We start from the raw sequence: 17,534 nt of genomic DNA on the forward strand, positions 1-17,534 counted from the left end.
AACACATTAAAAAAAATGAGCATATACGGTAACATTAAAACTACTTTGTACATTGTACTATAGAAAAACTTTATATAGCTGTTGAAATATTTAAAGTACTGAAAAAAAAAGAGGGTTAGTGTGAGTTTTTGGGGACAAAAAACTGTCATTGTTCCAAAAATAATAAGAAAATCAGTGTTGTTATGAATTATTGATATAAAAGAGACTACAATGACCTCATTTTAAGTATTCTGCTTTGCAACAAATGATGGGAAATATTGCATATTTTGTGCCATTATAAAATTCTTACAAAAAGAGCATACACCTTTAAAAAAACATTAGTAATATATAAAAAAATTATATCTTTGGATAGGTCTGAAGCTGTTAAAAAATGCAAAGCGTTGAATGTTTTCAAAAAAATACTATATTACTTAGAACACATTTTTGAGCATGTCCGTTTTTCACTAAGGAGGGATGATGTGAGTTTTTGGAAAAAACTGTCATTGTTCCAAAAATAATGAGGCATCAATATCAGTGTTATTTTGAATTATTGACCTATTAAAGGCTGTAATTATCTCATCTTAAGTATTCCACTTTGCAACACATTTTTGGAAATATTGCATATTTTCTTTTTCCCCATAGTAAAAAACATTTAGGATTTTTTTTAACATTAAACATTACTAACATATAAAAACTTCATATCCATGGAGAGGTGTGGAGCTGTTGAAAAATGTTAAGCGTTGAAAGTTTAGAAAATAATGAATATACACTTTTTTGGGCACGTCGCTTAGTTTAACGTAGTATTAAATTGCGTTGACTCAAGTGTTAAAGTTGTTCTGTATAATGACTTTTTCACATTTTGGAATGCTTTTTTATTTATTATTTTATATATATATATATATATATATATATATATATATATATATATATATATATATATATATATATATATATATATATATTTATTTTTTTCTTCAAAGTATTATTATTGTCAGTTTTCTTAGTTAGACTTGTTTATTATTTTTCTGTCCTTTTGTGGTTTGGTTACTAAACGCTAGCGTTAATAACATCTGTAATTCCTGTTGCTTCCACAAGGAGGAGAACCGCTCAAAAGCAGGGATGTTCAAAGCCATTAATGCCATTTATGTGCGAGCATTATTGTCCTCACCAAAGGCAGAATTGATCTCGCGGTACTTCGTGAAGCGTCCGTTGAGTTTAAAAGCGCAAAGTTCATGCCTGCCTTTGTTGTTTGTGCAGCCCAAAGTGCGGTCGAGCTCAGAGGAAATCGTGTGGGTGGAAGACGAGCGGGTCAGCAAAGCTTCGCTGTGCGCCCCCTCCCCTCTCATTAGAACCTCCAGTGGGACACACGTCCGACCCCCTCCCCACCCACGAGCGATCCGGTACTCAGGTGACAGTGATGAACTTAGACATGGTCGTCGCCCTGGCAACCAAGTTACATCAGCTCTCTCTATTTCAGCTGTGTGTGGAAAATGTCAATTAAATCTTGCATGTGTGTGTGTGTGTGTGTGTGATGCAGACCCCATGTCCCTCTCGTTAAAAAAGCAGTCACTGGAGCTCCTTCCCCCCGAGTTGCCCCCTAAAGGCATACGCAGACCCCAGCAGCGCCCAGCCAAGGTACAAGAGAGTGCCTCCATCAATTGGGATCATTCGTTTTGCAGAAGAAAGAAGAAACCCACAGTGAGTGTGACACCCGTGTGTGTGTGTGTGTGTGTGTGTGCGTGTGTGTGTGTGTGTGTGTGTGTGTGTGTGTGTGTGTGTGTGTGTGTGTGTGTGTGTGTGTGTGTGTGTGTGTGTGTGTGTGTGTGTGTGTGTGTGTGTGTGTGTGTGTGTTCTCGGGAGCCTGCTGCTGCTGAGTGTGTGGATGATCTCATTAAGCCTCTTGTGAGTTTCTTTGCATCAGCGGGACCTCCAAAGTCCTCGAAAGTGTGTTCCTTTTGGAGTGCAACCAAACAAATATGAGGCCTCAAAAATGAAACGATGTCTAAACCACTGTTTCTTAAGCATTGTCGGGCCGCGAGCGCCCCCTAGAGGGCCGTCAAAAAATAGCTGTTTCTCAGCTGTGGCCTGTATGTGCCGCAGCGGTACTCAGTTGTAATACACTTTTCCACCACTTGTGGCAGTAATGACAACATCAAACCACAGTGGCGTATAAATGGGTTATACTTGTATAGGACTTTCCTACTTTCAAGGCACTCAAAGCACTTTGACACTATTTCACCCATTCATACACACACTGATGGCGGGAGCTGCCATGCAAGGCACTAACCACGACCCATCAGGAGCAAGTGGTATGTGACTAGGTTGGTAGAAGCTAAGGAATTGAACCAGGAACCCTCAGGTTGCTGGCGCAGCCACTCTCCCAACCACGCCACGCCATCCCAGAGAGTACAGCCAATTTGGTTTCAGGCGATCTCAGTGATTGGTCAAAAGGCACTCACATAACGACGAGGCGCCATGTTTGCTACCAACTTTGAGCTGATGCTATGTGTTTGCGGTGCTTCCTCATTAGTTTTTTGCGGTTTAAAAATTCCCTTTTGTGCAGCACGGAGCTGATTCACCCACCAGAATTTAAAGGCCTACTGAAAGCCACTACTACCGACCACGCAGTCTGATAGTTTATATATCAATGATGAAATCTTATCATTGCAACACATGCCAATACGGCTGGGTTAACTTATAAAGTGCAATTTTTAAATTCCCGCCACACTTCCGTTTGAAAAACTCCTTTGGATATGACTTATGCGCGTGACGTCAGAAAATCTACGGAAGTGGTTGGACCCCATCGGACCCGATAGAAAAACCTCTTGTTTTCTTCGACAAAATTCCACAGTATTCTGGACATCTGTGTTGGTGAATCTTTTGCAATTTGTTTAATGAACAATGGAGGCTGCAAAGTACAACGTTGTAGGTGGGATCGATCGGTGTCTTAGCGGCTAAGTACAATACTTACAGCAACACAACAAGGACTACTTACTTAGAAGACGCCTAGCCGATGCTTGCCGCTAAACCCACGGATGAAGTCCTTCGTCGAGCCGTTGATCGCTGGAATGCAGGTGAGCACGGCTGTTGATGGGAAGATGAGGGCTGGCTGGCGTAGGTGGAGCGCTAATGTTTTATCATAGTTCTGTGAGGTCCGGTTGCTAAGTTGCTAAATTAGCCTTAACGTCGTTAGCAACAGCATTGTTAAGCCTTACCAGGCTGAGAATTTTTAACCGTGTAGTTACATGTACATGGTTTAATAGTATTGTTGGTCTTCTGTCTATCCTTCCAGTCAGGGGTTTATTTATTTTGTTTCTATCTTCATTTGAGAACGATGCTATCACATTAGCTCAGTAGCTAAGTGTGTCACCGATGTATTGTCTTGGAGATAAAAGTCACTTTAAATGTCCATTTCGCGTGCTCGACTCTCATTTTCAAGAGGATATAGTATCCGAGGTGGTTTAAAATACAAATCCGTGATACACAATAGAAAAAGGAGAAGAGTACATAGTTCTGTGAGGTCCGGTTGCTAAGTTGCTAAATTAGCCTTAGCGTCGTTAGCAACAGCATAGTTAAGCCTTACCAGGCTGAGAATTTTTAACCGTGTAGTTACATGTACATGGTTTTATAGTATTGTTGGTCTTCTGTCTATCCTTCCAGTCAGGGGTTTATTTATTTTGTTTCTATCTTCATTTGAGAACGATGCTATCACGTTAGCTCAGTAGCTAAGTGTGTCACCGATGTATTGTCTTGGAGATAAAAGTCACTTTAAATGTCCATTTCGCGTGCTCGACTCTCATTTTCAAGAGGATATAGTATCCGAGGTGGTTTAAAATACAAATCCGTGATTCACAATAGAAAAAGGAGAGAGTGTGGAATCCAATGAGCCAGCTTGTACCTAAGTTACAGTCAGAGCGAAAAAAGATACGTCCATCACTGCCTCTCAAGTCCTTCACTGTAACGTTCCTCATCTACGAATCTTTCATCCTCGCTCAAATTAATGGGGTAATCGTCACTTTCTCGGTCCGAATCTCTCTCGCTCCATTGTAAACAATGGGGAATTGTGAGGAATACTAGCTCCTGTGTCGTCACGCTACTTCCGGTACAGGCAAGGCTTTTTTTTATCAGCGAGCAAAAGTTGCGAACTTTATCGTCGATTTTCTCTACTAAATCCTTTCAGCAAAAATATGGCAATATTGCGAAATGATCAAGTATGACACATAGAATGGATCTGCTATTCCCGTTTAAATAAATAAAAATCATTTCAGTAGGCCTTTAAGCTAACACAAAGAATAACAGAATAAATTAATAAAGTTTTTTGAATCTCAGTTAAACTAAATAATCAGATTCGGTATCAGTATAAGTCAAACACAAATACAAATAGACGGACATTGAATGAATAAAAAATACACATTTTGGGTGTAAAGAAAAATTTGAAAATGAACTGGAAATCTGATTTAAAAATATATACAACATAAAGTGACAAGAAATATTTAAATAATGAATAAAGCAAACTATGTTCTGGACCAAAGTGACTCCATATTCTCTACTGCTCGCCAGTGTTACCATATCTGAGTTATTGTGTAGAAAAATGGGGGAACAAGTACAAAAGTATACTTATTCAAAAAGGAAAGATGAGTTCTAATAATACATGTGTGTAATATAATATATACACTACCGTTCAAAAGTTTGGGGTCACCCAAACAATTTTGTGGAATAGCCTTCATTTCTAAGAACAAGAATAGACTGTCGAGTTTCAGAGGAAAGTTGTCTTTTTCTGACCATTTTGAGCGTTTAATTGACCCCACAAATGTGATGCTCCAGAAACTCAATCTGCTCAAAGGAAGGTCAGTTTTGTAGCTTCTGTAACGAGCTAAACTGTTTTCAGATGTGTGGACATGATTGCACAAGGGTTTTCTAATCATCAATTAGCCTTCTGAGCCAATGAGCAAACACATTGTACCATTAGAACACTGGAGTGATAGTTGCTGGAAATTGGCCTCTATACACCTATGTAGATATTGCACCAAAAACCAGACATATGCAGCTAGAATAGTCATTTACCACATTAGCAATGTATAGAGTGTATTTCTTTAAAGTTAAGACTAGTTTAAAGTTATCTTCATTGAAAAGTACAGTGCTTTTCCTTCAAAAATAAGGACATTTCAATGTGACCCCAAACTTTTGAATGGTAGTATATATATATATATATATATATATATATATATATATATATATATATATATATATATATATATATATATATATATATATATATATATATATATATATATATATATATATATATATATATATATATATATATATATATGTATGTGTGGGAAAAAATCACAACACTATTTCATCTCTACAGGCCTGTTTCATGAGGGTTTCCTCAATCGTCAGGAGATTTTAATGGAAGCATTCACATACCATGGTTTATATAGGGCACAGAGCGGGTGGGTACAGGCAGGCGTAGGGGCGTGGTGATTGGCTCATGTGTTACCTAGGAGGTGTTTCCTTCTGTGACGGCATGCTGATACAATTTTGCTGCGCTTGTTGAGGGATGACAAGTCTGGACTGTATATAATAAACAGTTTCTCTTTTAAGCATAGGTTGCATCTTTTATTACCACTGTTGTAAGGTGTGCTGGATGCAGTCCAGACTTGTCATCCCTCAACAAGCGCAGCGAAATTGTATCAGCATGCCGCCACAGAAGGAAACACCTCCTAGGTAACACATGAGCCAATCACCACGCCCCTACGCCTGCCTGTACCCACCCGCTCTGTGCCCTATATAAACCATGGTATGTGAATGCTTCCATTAAAATCTCCTGACGATTGAGGAAACCCTCATGAAACAGGCCTGTAGAGATGAAATAGTCTTGTGATTTTTTCCCACACATACATATTACGCTCTACCACGGTATCGAGCACTATTTTTTTTTGGATAATCTAATTAAGACATATATATATATATATATATATATATATATATATATATATATATATATATATATATATATATATATATATATATATATATATATATATATATATATATATATATATATATATATATATATATATATATATATATATATATATAATATAATACAGCGATTACAAATAAATACTGACACCACAGTTGACATACTTCACACAAAAGTCAGAATTTCTCTGGGGTTGTTGGTTCAAAGCTAATGAAGATTTTGGCAAAATGAGGGTAATAAGTGCTTTTTTTTGGTTGTTCTGTGTATTCTTTTAAGTTTGTGGTCATGAAACACAGCAGAGTGCGTCAAATACGGCCGCAAAATTATACTTTTGCGAAATACGACCACGTTTTATTGTAAGTTTATAAGCTGTAGTATGTTTAGAACTATATATAGTCATATGATTTTGGTTTGTTCCCCCCTTTCTTTGCAAGGATTATGAGTCATTCTTCATCTTGAACTATAACAAGATTCTAGAAATCGGCATCTTAATGACAGCAGACCTTATACAGTAAGTGCTGTTTTATTATGTTTGTGGTCTCTCATAAAGTCTGCAGTGATCAGAGATGTTCACTACAGACACTTTTCCATTGGTAAAAGCATGCAGGGACTTTATTGTAGCATTTCTAATAGCAAATACGTCGAACCGATACCAAAAACATTTGACTACAACACGCATGCTAATGTTAACTTACCCTGTTGCGTTCACCTTGTTCAACACTCCACAATCTCCACATGGCTGTTCTCTTCTGCAGGGTAGCGTGGCCGAGCGGTCTAAGGCGCTGGATTAAGGCTCCAGTCTCTTCGGAGGCGTGGGTTCAAATCCCACCGCTGCCATTTATGCCTTTCCCTTAGAAAATACACATATGTGAACTCATGGGTTTAATTGCTTCTTATTGTACCTGAATTCAATGTACTTGCTGTTTTGCCGCCACAAAACAGCAGAATTTTAACTAAAAACCCACTTTTAGTTAAGAAATATTGTATGAAAAACAATATTATTGAGTGTAATTCAAACTTCAGTAGTTTTATGAGGTAAAGTAATAAACATGGTCAGCACTTGGAGAGCGGACTACTTCCATATCTCCTTCCAGCTGCTCCGTCAAATACACCATCAGCAGCTTCTCCATATTTTTAATGGATAAATGTCTGCTGTTTTGATATTATTTTAACGTCCTTGGCTAGCGTTAGACTATTCCTGCCTCAGCATTGCGCAGACTAGGAGTGGGTTCACTGTGACACTTGCTCTGCCAACTAATGGCGGGGGTGCCTCATAACTCAAATGTTTGCTTGCAACTTAAAGCATAACAATTAGATTTAATCTCAAAACACTCTTAAACGGAGGCACCACTGTACTTTACTACAATGAAAAATCATTGCAAATATTAAAATACCACTGCCATTCGTTTGTGCTGTAAAAATGTCCTTTTGTGGCGTTAGGGTTTTGCAAGTTATTCTAAAATGTATTTTTTGACTAGTGACGTCATCCATCCCCCCAACTTGTCAAAATATCCCCAAACTTGTCCGATTCGTTTGTTTTTTGTCCAACTATTGTTGTCCAGTTTTCGCCCATTAGTTCTTCATTTGTTTTGCTGAGCATTTTCTGTTTTCAAGACACATTGCTTGAAGTGTTATAATGTTTTCCTTGGTCTACCAGTATGCTCGCCTTTTACAACCGTCCCATGTTGTTTACACTTGGTCCACATTTTACACATGGTGGACTGTGAACATGTTTTCTATCAAGATCTTTTGCAACATTTGGTGATGATTTACCTTCCTGAAGAAGTTTGATCATCCTTTCCTTTGTTTCGATTGTTGGAGCCATGATTCATGTCAATCCACCTGGTGCAACAGCTTTCCAAGATGTGAACACTCCCTTTTTTATTACTGCAGACTAATGAACAGATTCAATCTGAAAGAGTTACAGTTTGATTTAGAGATGTCCGATAATATCGGCCTGCCGACAAATGCTTTAAAATGTAATATCGGAAATTATCGGTATCAGTTTTTTTTATTATCGGTATCGTTTTTTATTTTATTTATTTATTTATTTTTATTAAATCAACATAAAAAACACAAGATACACTTACAATTAGTACACCAACCCAAAAAAAACCTCCCTCCCCCATTTACACTCATTCACACTAAAGGGTTATTTCTTTCTGTTATTAATATTCTGGTTCCTACATTATATATCAATATATATCAATACAGTCTGCAAGGGATACAGTCCATAAGCACACATGATTGTGCGTGCTGCTGGTCCACTAATAGTACTAACCTTTAACAGTTAATTTTACTAATTTTCATTAATTACTAGTTTCTACGTAACTGTTTTTATATTGTTTTACTTTCTTTTTTATTCAAGAAAATGTTTTTAAATTTATTTATCTTATTTTATTTTATTAATTATTTTAAAAAGGACCTTATCTTCACCATACCTGGTTGTCCAAATTAGGCATAATAATGTGTTAATTCCACGACTGTATATATCGGTATCGGTTAATATCGGTATCGGTTGATATCGGTATCGGTAATTAAGAGTTGGACAATACCGGAATATCGGATATCGGCAAAAAGCCATTATCGGACATCCCTAGTTTGATTCCATAATTTTTTCCTCAGAATTGAATGATTTCATAATTTTGTCACTCTGTTTGATCTAAAAATTAAACTTATACGGACTACCACAATTTTTTTTTCAATTTCATTTAGTGTTTCTTAAAACCAGAAAGTTGCCGTTTGATATCAAAAATATTTTTTTGTCATTATTGTTAAAGGTCTTTTTCTACAAATTTAAACAAGTGAGCGAACATCCTCCAAGTCTGCTGATTGCATCATTTGTCTAGGGCAAGGGTCGGCAACCCAAAATGTTGAAAGAGCCATATTGGACCAAAAATACAAAAACAAATCTGTCTGGAGCCGCAAAAAATTAAAAGCCATATTACATACAGATAGTGTGTCATGAGATATACATTGAATTAAGATGACTTAAAGGAAACTAAATTACCGGTACCTCAAATATACCTACAAATGAGGCATAATGATGCAATATGTACATATAGCTAGCCTAAATAGCATGTTAGCATCGATTAGCTTGCAGTCATGCAGTGACCAAATATGTCTGATTAGCACTCCACACAAGTCAATAACATTAACAAAACTCACCTTCTTTCTTTCTTTCTTTCTTTTAGTTTATTTCGAACATGAACACATTTACATCATAATACATCACACAATTTCATATCATTTCATTTACATCATGCCCGAAAAGGAGTAGGAAGAAGCAAAGCTTATTTAATCCTACCCCTTTCCCACTTCAAAGCATTTACAATTATATAAAATCATTTACTGACCTTTTTATATAATAAAATAACATCTATGAATTAGTATATACAACAGTTTGTAATATGTAATTAATTAATTCAGTCATTATTAACATACTGAGATGAAGAATATTTTCAATAAGGTTGGAAGTTTTTCTCATAATTCTTCTTCTTTGTACTTTGTAAGCACTATTAATTTAAACAACCTCTTAAACTGGATCATGTCAGTACAATTTTTAACTTCTTTACTTAATCCATTCCATAATTCAATTCCACATACTGTTATGCTAAAAGTTTTAAGTGTTGTACGTGCATATAAATGTTTTAAATTATTTTTTCCTCTAAGGTTATATTTCTCCTCTTTAGTTGAGAAGAAATGTTGTACATTTTTTGGTAGCAGGTTATAGATTGCTTTGTACATCATTTTAGCTGTTTGCAATTTTACCAAATCACCAAACTTTAATATTTTTGACTTAATAAATAAAGGGTTTGTATGTTCTCTATATCCAACATTATGTATTATTCTAACTGATCTTTTTTGTAACATGGTTAACGAATGTAGCGCACATTTGTAGTTATTTCCCCATATTTCTGCACAATAAGTCAGATATGGTAACACTAGTGAGCAGTAGAGAATATGAAGTGATTTTTGGCCCAGGACGTGTTTTGTTTTATTCATTATTGAAATGTTTTTTGCTACCTTATGTTGTATGTTTTGTATATGAGATTTCCAGTTCATTTTATCATCTATTAATACTCCCAAAAATCTGGTTTCTTTTACCCTTTCGATGTCTACTCCGTCTATTTGTATTTGCGTATGATGCTCTTTCCTACTATTACCAAATAGCATTATTTTAGTTTTACTGAGATTCAAAGATAGTCTGTTTTTGTCAAACCATCTTTTTAATTTGTTCATTTCTTCTGTTATTATTTGTATTATCTTCTGTGTGTTCTCTCCTGAACAGAAAGCAGTTGTATCATCTGCAAATAAAACTAACTTTAAGTCCTTTGTAATTTACAAATGTCGTTTATATAAAGATTAAACAATTTTGGTCCCAGTATTGATCCCTGCGGCACACCACAGGATATATCTAGCTGTGTTGACATATTTTCACCCATCTTCACATATTGCTTCCTGTTGGTTAAATAGCTTCTTACCCAGTTCAATACCAAACCTCTGATGCCATATCGTTCTAATTTTTGTATTAAAATATCATGATTAATTGTATCAAATGCTTTTGTTCAGTCCATGAATACTGCTGCCGCACATTCTTTACCATCTATTGCATTGGTAATTTCCTCTGTTATTTTAATTAATGGTATTGATGTTGAGATATTTGCTCGAAATCCATATTGGTTCTCCACGAGCGTCCCACTTTTGTTAATAAATAAATCTAATCGACTATTGAATAATTTTTCCATGATTTTGGAGAATTGTGGAAGTAATGAAACTGGTCTGTAGTTAGTAAACTGGTGTACGTCTCCATTCTTATAGATTGGTACGACTTTTGCAATTTTCATTTTGTCTGGGAATTTTCCGGTTAAAAATGATACATTGGTGATATATGTCAGAGGTTCTGAAATGTCTTCTATAACCTTTTTTATCGTTACCATATCTATTCCATGACAGTCAGTTGAAGTCTTGTATTTACAATTTTTTACAATTTTGATTATTTCTTCTTTTGTTACACTTTTAAGAAACATGGAATTGGGATTTCTGTCTATGAGCTCACTCAAGTCCTCAACTGACCCATCATCTGCATTTGGAATTCTTTGATCCAGATTTGTTCCGATATTAACAAAATAATCATTGAAACGTTCAGCTATTTGGTTCATATTGTCATTTTTTGTATGTCCATCTAGAAAGTACTGGGGGTAATATTTCTTAGCACCATTTTTAATGATGCTATTTAGGATGCCCCATGTTGCTCTTATGTTGTTTTTGTTCTTGTTTAATAATTGACTGTAGTATTCCTTCTTACATGTTCGTAGTATACCAATTAGCTTGTTTTTATATTTCTTATACTTATCTTCTGCCTCTATAGATCTTTGTGTTATAAATATTCGATACAATGTGGTTTTTTTGTGACAAGCATTTTTCAGTCCTTTTGTCATCCACGGTTGGTTGTTTTTCTTTTGCTTCTTACTACGTTCTTTCCATGGGCAATGTTTATCATAGGGTGTTAGAAAGGTGTTGACAAAATTCCCATATGCATCATCTACATCATCTTCATTATATACATTGTCCCAAATTTGTTTCCTCAGATCCTTCTTGAAGAAAATCATTCCTTCCTCTGTACATAGTCTTTGAAATGTCTTTTTGTCAATGTTCTTCTTCTTGTAGTTCCCATCATAAATAGTAAAGACTGGCAGATGGTCGCTGATGTCGGTTGTTAACAGTCCACTTGTTATATTATTATCAAAGACATTAGTGAATATATTGTCAATAAGTGTAGCACTGTGACTTGCAATTCTGGTTCCTTTGTCCATTCATGCACAACATTAAAAGTCTGGTGGACAAAATGAGACAGAAAAAGAAGTGGCATAAAACACGTCCTAGAAAGTCGGAGAAAGTTCTACATGTAAACAAACTACGGTGAGTTCAAGGACCGCCAAAATTGGTAGGACAAAACGGCGCTCGCCAAATACTCGAATCAGTGAAGCATGTTTAATATAAACAGTGTGCTTTATAACAACTAGCAAGGTTTGTGTCATGTTTGTCCTCCTACAGAAACCATATTAAAACAATTTTTTCCCCCCTCATCTTTTTCCATTTTTCATACATTTCTGAAAAAGCTCCAGAGAGCCACTAGGGCGGCGCTAATAGGCTCTAGAGCCGCGGGTTGCCGACCCCTGGTCTAGGGGTTGTGGTGCATTAATGAGCTTTCTTTCAAGTATTTGTTATTTCTTGGAGCCACTCACCTAAAGAAGTACTTTAAAACAAGTCTCACCTGAACAGGGACTTGAACCCTGGACCCTCAGATTAAAAGTCTGATGCTCTACCGACTGAGCTATCCAGGCCCTGCACTAATATAATGATTAAGTCATGTCATCAAATAGTGTGACTGATACACTTCTCCTTATGCAGATCTATTTTAAGAAGATCTTCCACGGCTGTCCTCTGAAAATAAAGTGCTCCACCACCTGGGAACACCCGGACACCAAAGGTAAAAAAAGAAGAAGGGATTTCAGTTCCTTTCAAGCTTTTAAGTTCAAAAGTTTGTGCATCTCTGCTGCCTCCAGACAAGCATCTCATCCTTGGAGCAGAGGAGGGCATCTACACCCTCAACCTCAACAGCTCCGAGGTCACCATGGAGCTGGTGCGACTCGATGGAGAACACCTCCACCTGCATTAAGTGAATGTATAACCCTGTCTTCTTGCTACAGTTGTATCCTGGGAAGTGTGACTGGGTCTACTGTGGCCACAACGTGCTCATGTCCATATCCGGTATGTCCTGATTGTCCTGCAAGAGCAAAGCTTGGAGATGCGGGGAATCCTGCCAGTGTGACGCCTGCGTTTGTTTCCCAGGCAAATCCTCCCAGCTTCACTCGCACTCGCTGAAGGAGCTGTACGAGCAGGCTCGGAGGGACCAGAGGATGGTGGCGCTGCCCACTCATCGGCTGTTGCCAAGGTAACGCCGGACGCCCCACATCCACCGTCTACGTCTGCACGGTCTCCCCTCAGACGCTAAATGTGTTCTGTCTTAAGGAAATGTGCCGTGACGTGTAAAATACCTGACACCAAGGGCTGCAGGACCTGCTCAGTTGGTACGACCATATACTACACGCTGTGTGTGTGTGTGGGTGTGTGTGTGTGTCTGTTTCCTAAATACCAACAGACTGAGGGGTATGCACAATTTCTTCACAACAGACACTTTTCCATTGGTAAAAGCATGCAGGGACTGTAATGTAGCATTTCTAATACCAAATACATCGAACCGATTCCAAAAACATTTGACTACAACACGCATGCTATTGTTAACTTACCCTGTTGCGTTCACCTTGTTCCGGGTTCAGCACTCCACAATCTCCACATAGTTGTCCACTTCTGCAGGGTAGCGTGGCCGAGCGGTCTAAGGCGCTGGATTAAGGCTCCAGTCTCTTCGGAGGCGTGGGTTCAAATCCCACCGCTGCCATTTATGCCTTTCCCTTAGAAAATACACGTATGTCAACTCATGGGCTTAATTGCTTCTTATTGTACCTGAATTCAATGTACTTGCTGTTTTGCCGCCTCAAAACAGCAGAATTTTATCTAAAAACACACTTTTAGTTAAGAAATATTGTGTGAAAAACAATATTATTGAGTGTAATTCAAACTTCAGTAGTTTTATGAGGTAAAGTAATAAACATGGTCAGCACTTGGAGAGTGGACTACTTCCGTATCTCCTTCCAGCTGTTCCGTCAAATACACCATCAGCAGCTTCTCCATAATTTCATGGATAAATGTCTGCTGTTTTGATATTATTTTAACGTCCTTGGCTAGCGTTAGACTATTCCTGCCTCAGCATTGCGCAGACTAGGAGTGGGTTAACTGTGACACTTGCTCTGCCAACTAATGGCGGGGGTGCCTCATAACTCAAATGTTTGCTTGCAACTTAAAGCATAACAATTAGATTTAATCTCAAAACACTCTTAAATGAAGGCACCACTGTACTTTACTACAACATCCATTGATGAAAAATCATTGCAAATATTAAAATACCACTGATTGATTGATTGATTGATTGATTGATTGATTGATTGATTGATTGATTGATTGATTGATTGATTGATTGAGACTTGCACAGTGAAGTACATATTCCGTACAATTGACCACTAAATGGTAACACCTGAATACGTTTTTCAACTTGTTTAAGTCGGGGTCCACTTAAATTGATTCATGATACTGCCATTCGTTTGTGCTGCAAAAATGTCCTTTTGTGGCGTTACGGTTTTGCAAGTTATTCTAAAATATATTTTTTGACTAGTGACGTCATCCATCCCCCCAACTTGTCAAAATATCCCCAAACTTGTCCGTTTCGTTTGTTTTTTGTTTAACTATTACAGCTTTGATGCTATTAGCATTTTATAGTTTTTATGTTATTAACGTATTATTATTCATAACTAGTCCAATAAGATAAAAACTATAACAGTTAGACAAATAGAATTGCTGCCCAAACGTAGCCCAAAAGATTTGGACAAGTTTGGGAGCTTTTGCCAAGGTAGGGGGGCTGGTTATGAATATAACGTTAATAATATAAAAACTATAATAGTAAGTTAAAAAAATGTTGTTGCACAAATGTAGCACAAAAAAATTGGACAAGTTTTGGGAGATTTTAACAAGGTTGGGGGGGCTGGTTACGAATAATAATACGTTAATTACATGTTAACAGCATAAAAACGTTAAATCTATAATAGTTAGACAATAAGACGTGCACAAGCGTTTGGGACAAGTTTGGGGAGATTTTGATATGGTTGGCGGATGGTTATGAATAATAATACATTAATTACATGTTAATAGCATAAAAACTTTAATTCATCAATAACGTAAAAACTATAATAGTTAGACAATAAGACGTGCACAAACGTTTGGGACAAGTGTGGGAAGATTTTGACAAGGTGGGTGAGGGGCTGGTTATGAATAACAAAACGTTAGTAACATTAAAACTAAAATGGAAAAAAATGTTTGCAGCACAAACGTAGCACAAACAAATGGGACAAGTGTGGGGAGATGTTGATATGGTTGGGGGCTGGTTATGAATAATTACACGTTATTAACATAAAAACTATAATAGAAAAACATGTTTGCAGCACAAACAAATGGGACAAGTGTGGGGAGATTTTGATATGGTTGGGGGCTGGTTATATCTAATAAAACGTTAATAACATAAAAATTATAATAGAAAGAAATGTTTGCAGCACAAACAAATGGGACAAGTGTGGGGAGATTTTGATATAGTTGGGGGCTTATTATGAATAATAACACGTTAAATACACGTTAATAACGTAAAACTATAAAACATTAATAACAAAAACTATGAAAACTAAATAAAAGACGTTTGCAGCACAAACGTAGCACAAACAAATGGGACAAGTGTGGGAAGATTTTGATATAGTTGGGGGCTTATTATGAATAATAACACGTTAAATACACGTTAATAACGTAAAACTATAAAACATTAATAACAAAAACTATGAAAACTAAATCAAAGATGTTTGCAGCACAAACGTAGCACAAACAAATGGGACAAGTGTGGGAAGATTTTGATATAGTTGGGGCTTATTATGAATAATAACACGTTAAATACACGTTAGCGTAAAACTATAAAACATTAATAACAAAAACTATGAAAACTAAATAAAAGATGTTTGCATCACAAACGTAGCACAAACAAATGGGACAAGTGTGGGGAGATTTTGATATGGTTGGGGGCTGGTTATGTATATTAATAGGTTAATTAAACGTTAATAAAATAAAAACTATAAAACATTAATAACCTAAAAACTATAATAACTAGACAATAAAAGTTTTAAGCAAAAACCAGCACAAAAGTAGCACAAACATTTATAGTGTTTTGTATATTGTACAGGATTGCTTATTATTTTTATTGGATAGTAGTCTGTTTATTTCAATTGTTAGTTGTTTTTTTCTTTATTACCTCTTGTGTAATTTATTTTTACCCCATATTTGTTCCCACTACCGCACCTTAAGTTGGAGTCCTTAATGTTGTTATGCAAATATAATATAAACGTCTATAATAATAATGACAATAAAGTCCATTCTATTCTATTCTATTCTATTATGAATAATAAAACATCCATCCATCCATTTTCTACCGCTTGTCCCTTTTGGGGTCGCGGGGGGTGCTGGAGCCTATCTCAGCTGCATTCGGGCGGTACATTAATAACATAAAAACTATAATAGTTAGACACAAATGTTTGCAGCACAAAAGTGACACCAAACGAATGGGACAATTTTGGTGAGATTTTAACATAGTGGAGGGGCAAGTTATGAATAACAAAATGTTAATAACATAAAGACTACAATAGTGTGACACAAATGTTTGCAGCACAAATGTAGCACAAACAAATGGGGCAAGTGTGGGGAGATTTTGACAAGGTGGGGGGGACTGGTTATGAATAATAATAATACATAGTTACACGTTAATAACATAAAAACTATAAAACGTTGGTAACCTAAAAACTATAATAACTAGTCAATAAAAGTTTGCAGCAGAAACCAGCACAAAAGTAGCACAAACATTTTGAGACAAGTTTGGGGAGATTTTGACAAAATTGGGGGTGGGGGGGGGGGGTTTGGGGGGGGTAGAATAACTTAAAAAGTGCAACGGCACAAACAAACATTTTTACAGCACAAATGGCAGTTTTATTTCGATATTTGCAAGGAAAAAGGGGGGACAACTTCACAAAGGGGCTTCCTTACCTCGCTGGCCTCCACTGTTTGTCAGCTCGTTTCCTTTTCCGCTAAAGCGTTCAATGGGCTGCGGTTTTCTCAGTTTTCCAGCATTACTATCTTGAAGCAGGAACCCAACCGCCCAAGCTGGTGCAGTGAAACATGTGACCGCAAACCTGACGGACAAAGCACACATTGCAGACAAAACCACAAATGGGAACGTCGTTATGTTTCACCGCCTGTGTTCCTCCTTGCAGTTGACGACTTCCTGTGCTGTGCGCTGGAGTCCAGTGTGATGCTGTTGCAGTGGTACCAGCCCATGAACAAGTTCATGCTCATCAAGGTGCGCCTGTATGCAATATGAAACAAAAAGTCAACTTGACCATGTTATACCTCAGGGGTTCTTACCCTTTTCCACTACAGAGGGTCCAGGGCCACTTAAATATCACCACTGAATTAGTAATCTTTGTCTTGATTTGAATTGTATTCAATAATTATATCTAACCTACTTACTTACTTTAAAACCTACTCAGTGGCCTTGTGGTTAGAGCGTCCGTCTGAGATCGGTAGTCGCGAGTTCAAACTTGAGTCATACCAAAGACTATAAAATGGGACCCATTACCTCCCTGCTTGGCACTCAGCATCAAGGGTTGGAATTGGGGGTTGAATCACCAAAATGATCACTGCTCCCTCACCTTCCAGGGGGTGGAACAAGGGGATGGGTCAAATGCAGAGGGTAATTTCACCACCACCACACCAGTGTGACTATCAGTGGTATACTTTAACGTTACAGCTTAAAACCTTGTCAAATGATATGAAAGCAATCACAAAGATTATTATCAAG

General features: G+C 36.9%; 1 protein-coding gene, 1 long non-coding RNA gene and 3 other non-coding genes across 9 annotated transcripts in view; 3 read left to right on the forward strand and 2 right to left on the reverse strand.

The window, feature by feature from the left end:
• The window catches only part of LOC133658494 (uncharacterized), a 41,028-nt gene extending 23,844 nt beyond the window's left edge, over positions 1–17,184 (reverse strand). Inside the window, exons 1-3 of the long non-coding RNA XR_009827481.1 lie at positions 16,721–17,184; positions 13,285–13,446; positions 6,667–6,821 (exon numbers count right to left, since the gene is read on the reverse strand). This is a non-coding gene — a long non-coding RNA (uncharacterized LOC133658494). The remainder of the gene's footprint in view (positions 1–6,666; positions 6,822–13,284; positions 13,447–16,720) is intronic.
• LOC133658493 (mitogen-activated protein kinase kinase kinase kinase 5-like) overlaps positions 1–17,534 on the forward strand; it is a 43,551-nt gene that overhangs the window by 20,506 nt on the left and 5,511 nt on the right. For all 5 annotated transcript variants that reach the window (XR_009827480.1, XM_062060588.1, XM_062060590.1 and 2 more), the window contains exons 19-26: positions 1,237–1,387; positions 1,517–1,677; positions 12,386–12,464; positions 12,541–12,617; positions 12,685–12,745; positions 12,827–12,929; positions 13,007–13,065; positions 16,948–17,033. Coding sequence is in view for 4 of the 5 variants with exons in the window: in XM_062060588.1 (XP_061916572.1) it covers positions 1,237–1,387; positions 1,517–1,677; positions 12,386–12,464; positions 12,541–12,617; positions 12,685–12,745; positions 12,827–12,929; positions 13,007–13,065; positions 16,948–17,033 (777 nt within the window). In the remaining variant the exon portion in view is untranslated. The remainder of the gene's footprint in view (positions 1–1,236; positions 1,388–1,516; positions 1,678–12,385; positions 12,465–12,540; positions 12,618–12,684; positions 12,746–12,826; positions 12,930–13,006; positions 13,066–16,947; positions 17,034–17,534) is intronic.
• On the forward strand, positions 6,727–6,808 carry trnal-aag (transfer RNA leucine (anticodon AAG)). Its single transcript has one exon. It is a non-coding gene; the product is annotated as a tRNA-Leu (tRNA).
• Positions 12,246–12,318, reverse strand: trnak-uuu (transfer RNA lysine (anticodon UUU)). The gene has a single exon. It is a non-coding gene; the product is annotated as a tRNA-Lys (tRNA).
• trnal-aag (transfer RNA leucine (anticodon AAG)) lies at positions 13,352–13,433 on the forward strand. The gene has a single exon. It is a non-coding gene; the product is annotated as a tRNA-Leu (tRNA).

This window comes from Entelurus aequoreus, linkage group LG10 (assembly GCF_033978785.1).
Source record: "Entelurus aequoreus isolate RoL-2023_Sb linkage group LG10, RoL_Eaeq_v1.1, whole genome shotgun sequence".
In the NCBI taxonomy this organism is placed as follows: domain Eukaryota; kingdom Metazoa; phylum Chordata; class Actinopteri; order Syngnathiformes; family Syngnathidae; genus Entelurus; species Entelurus aequoreus.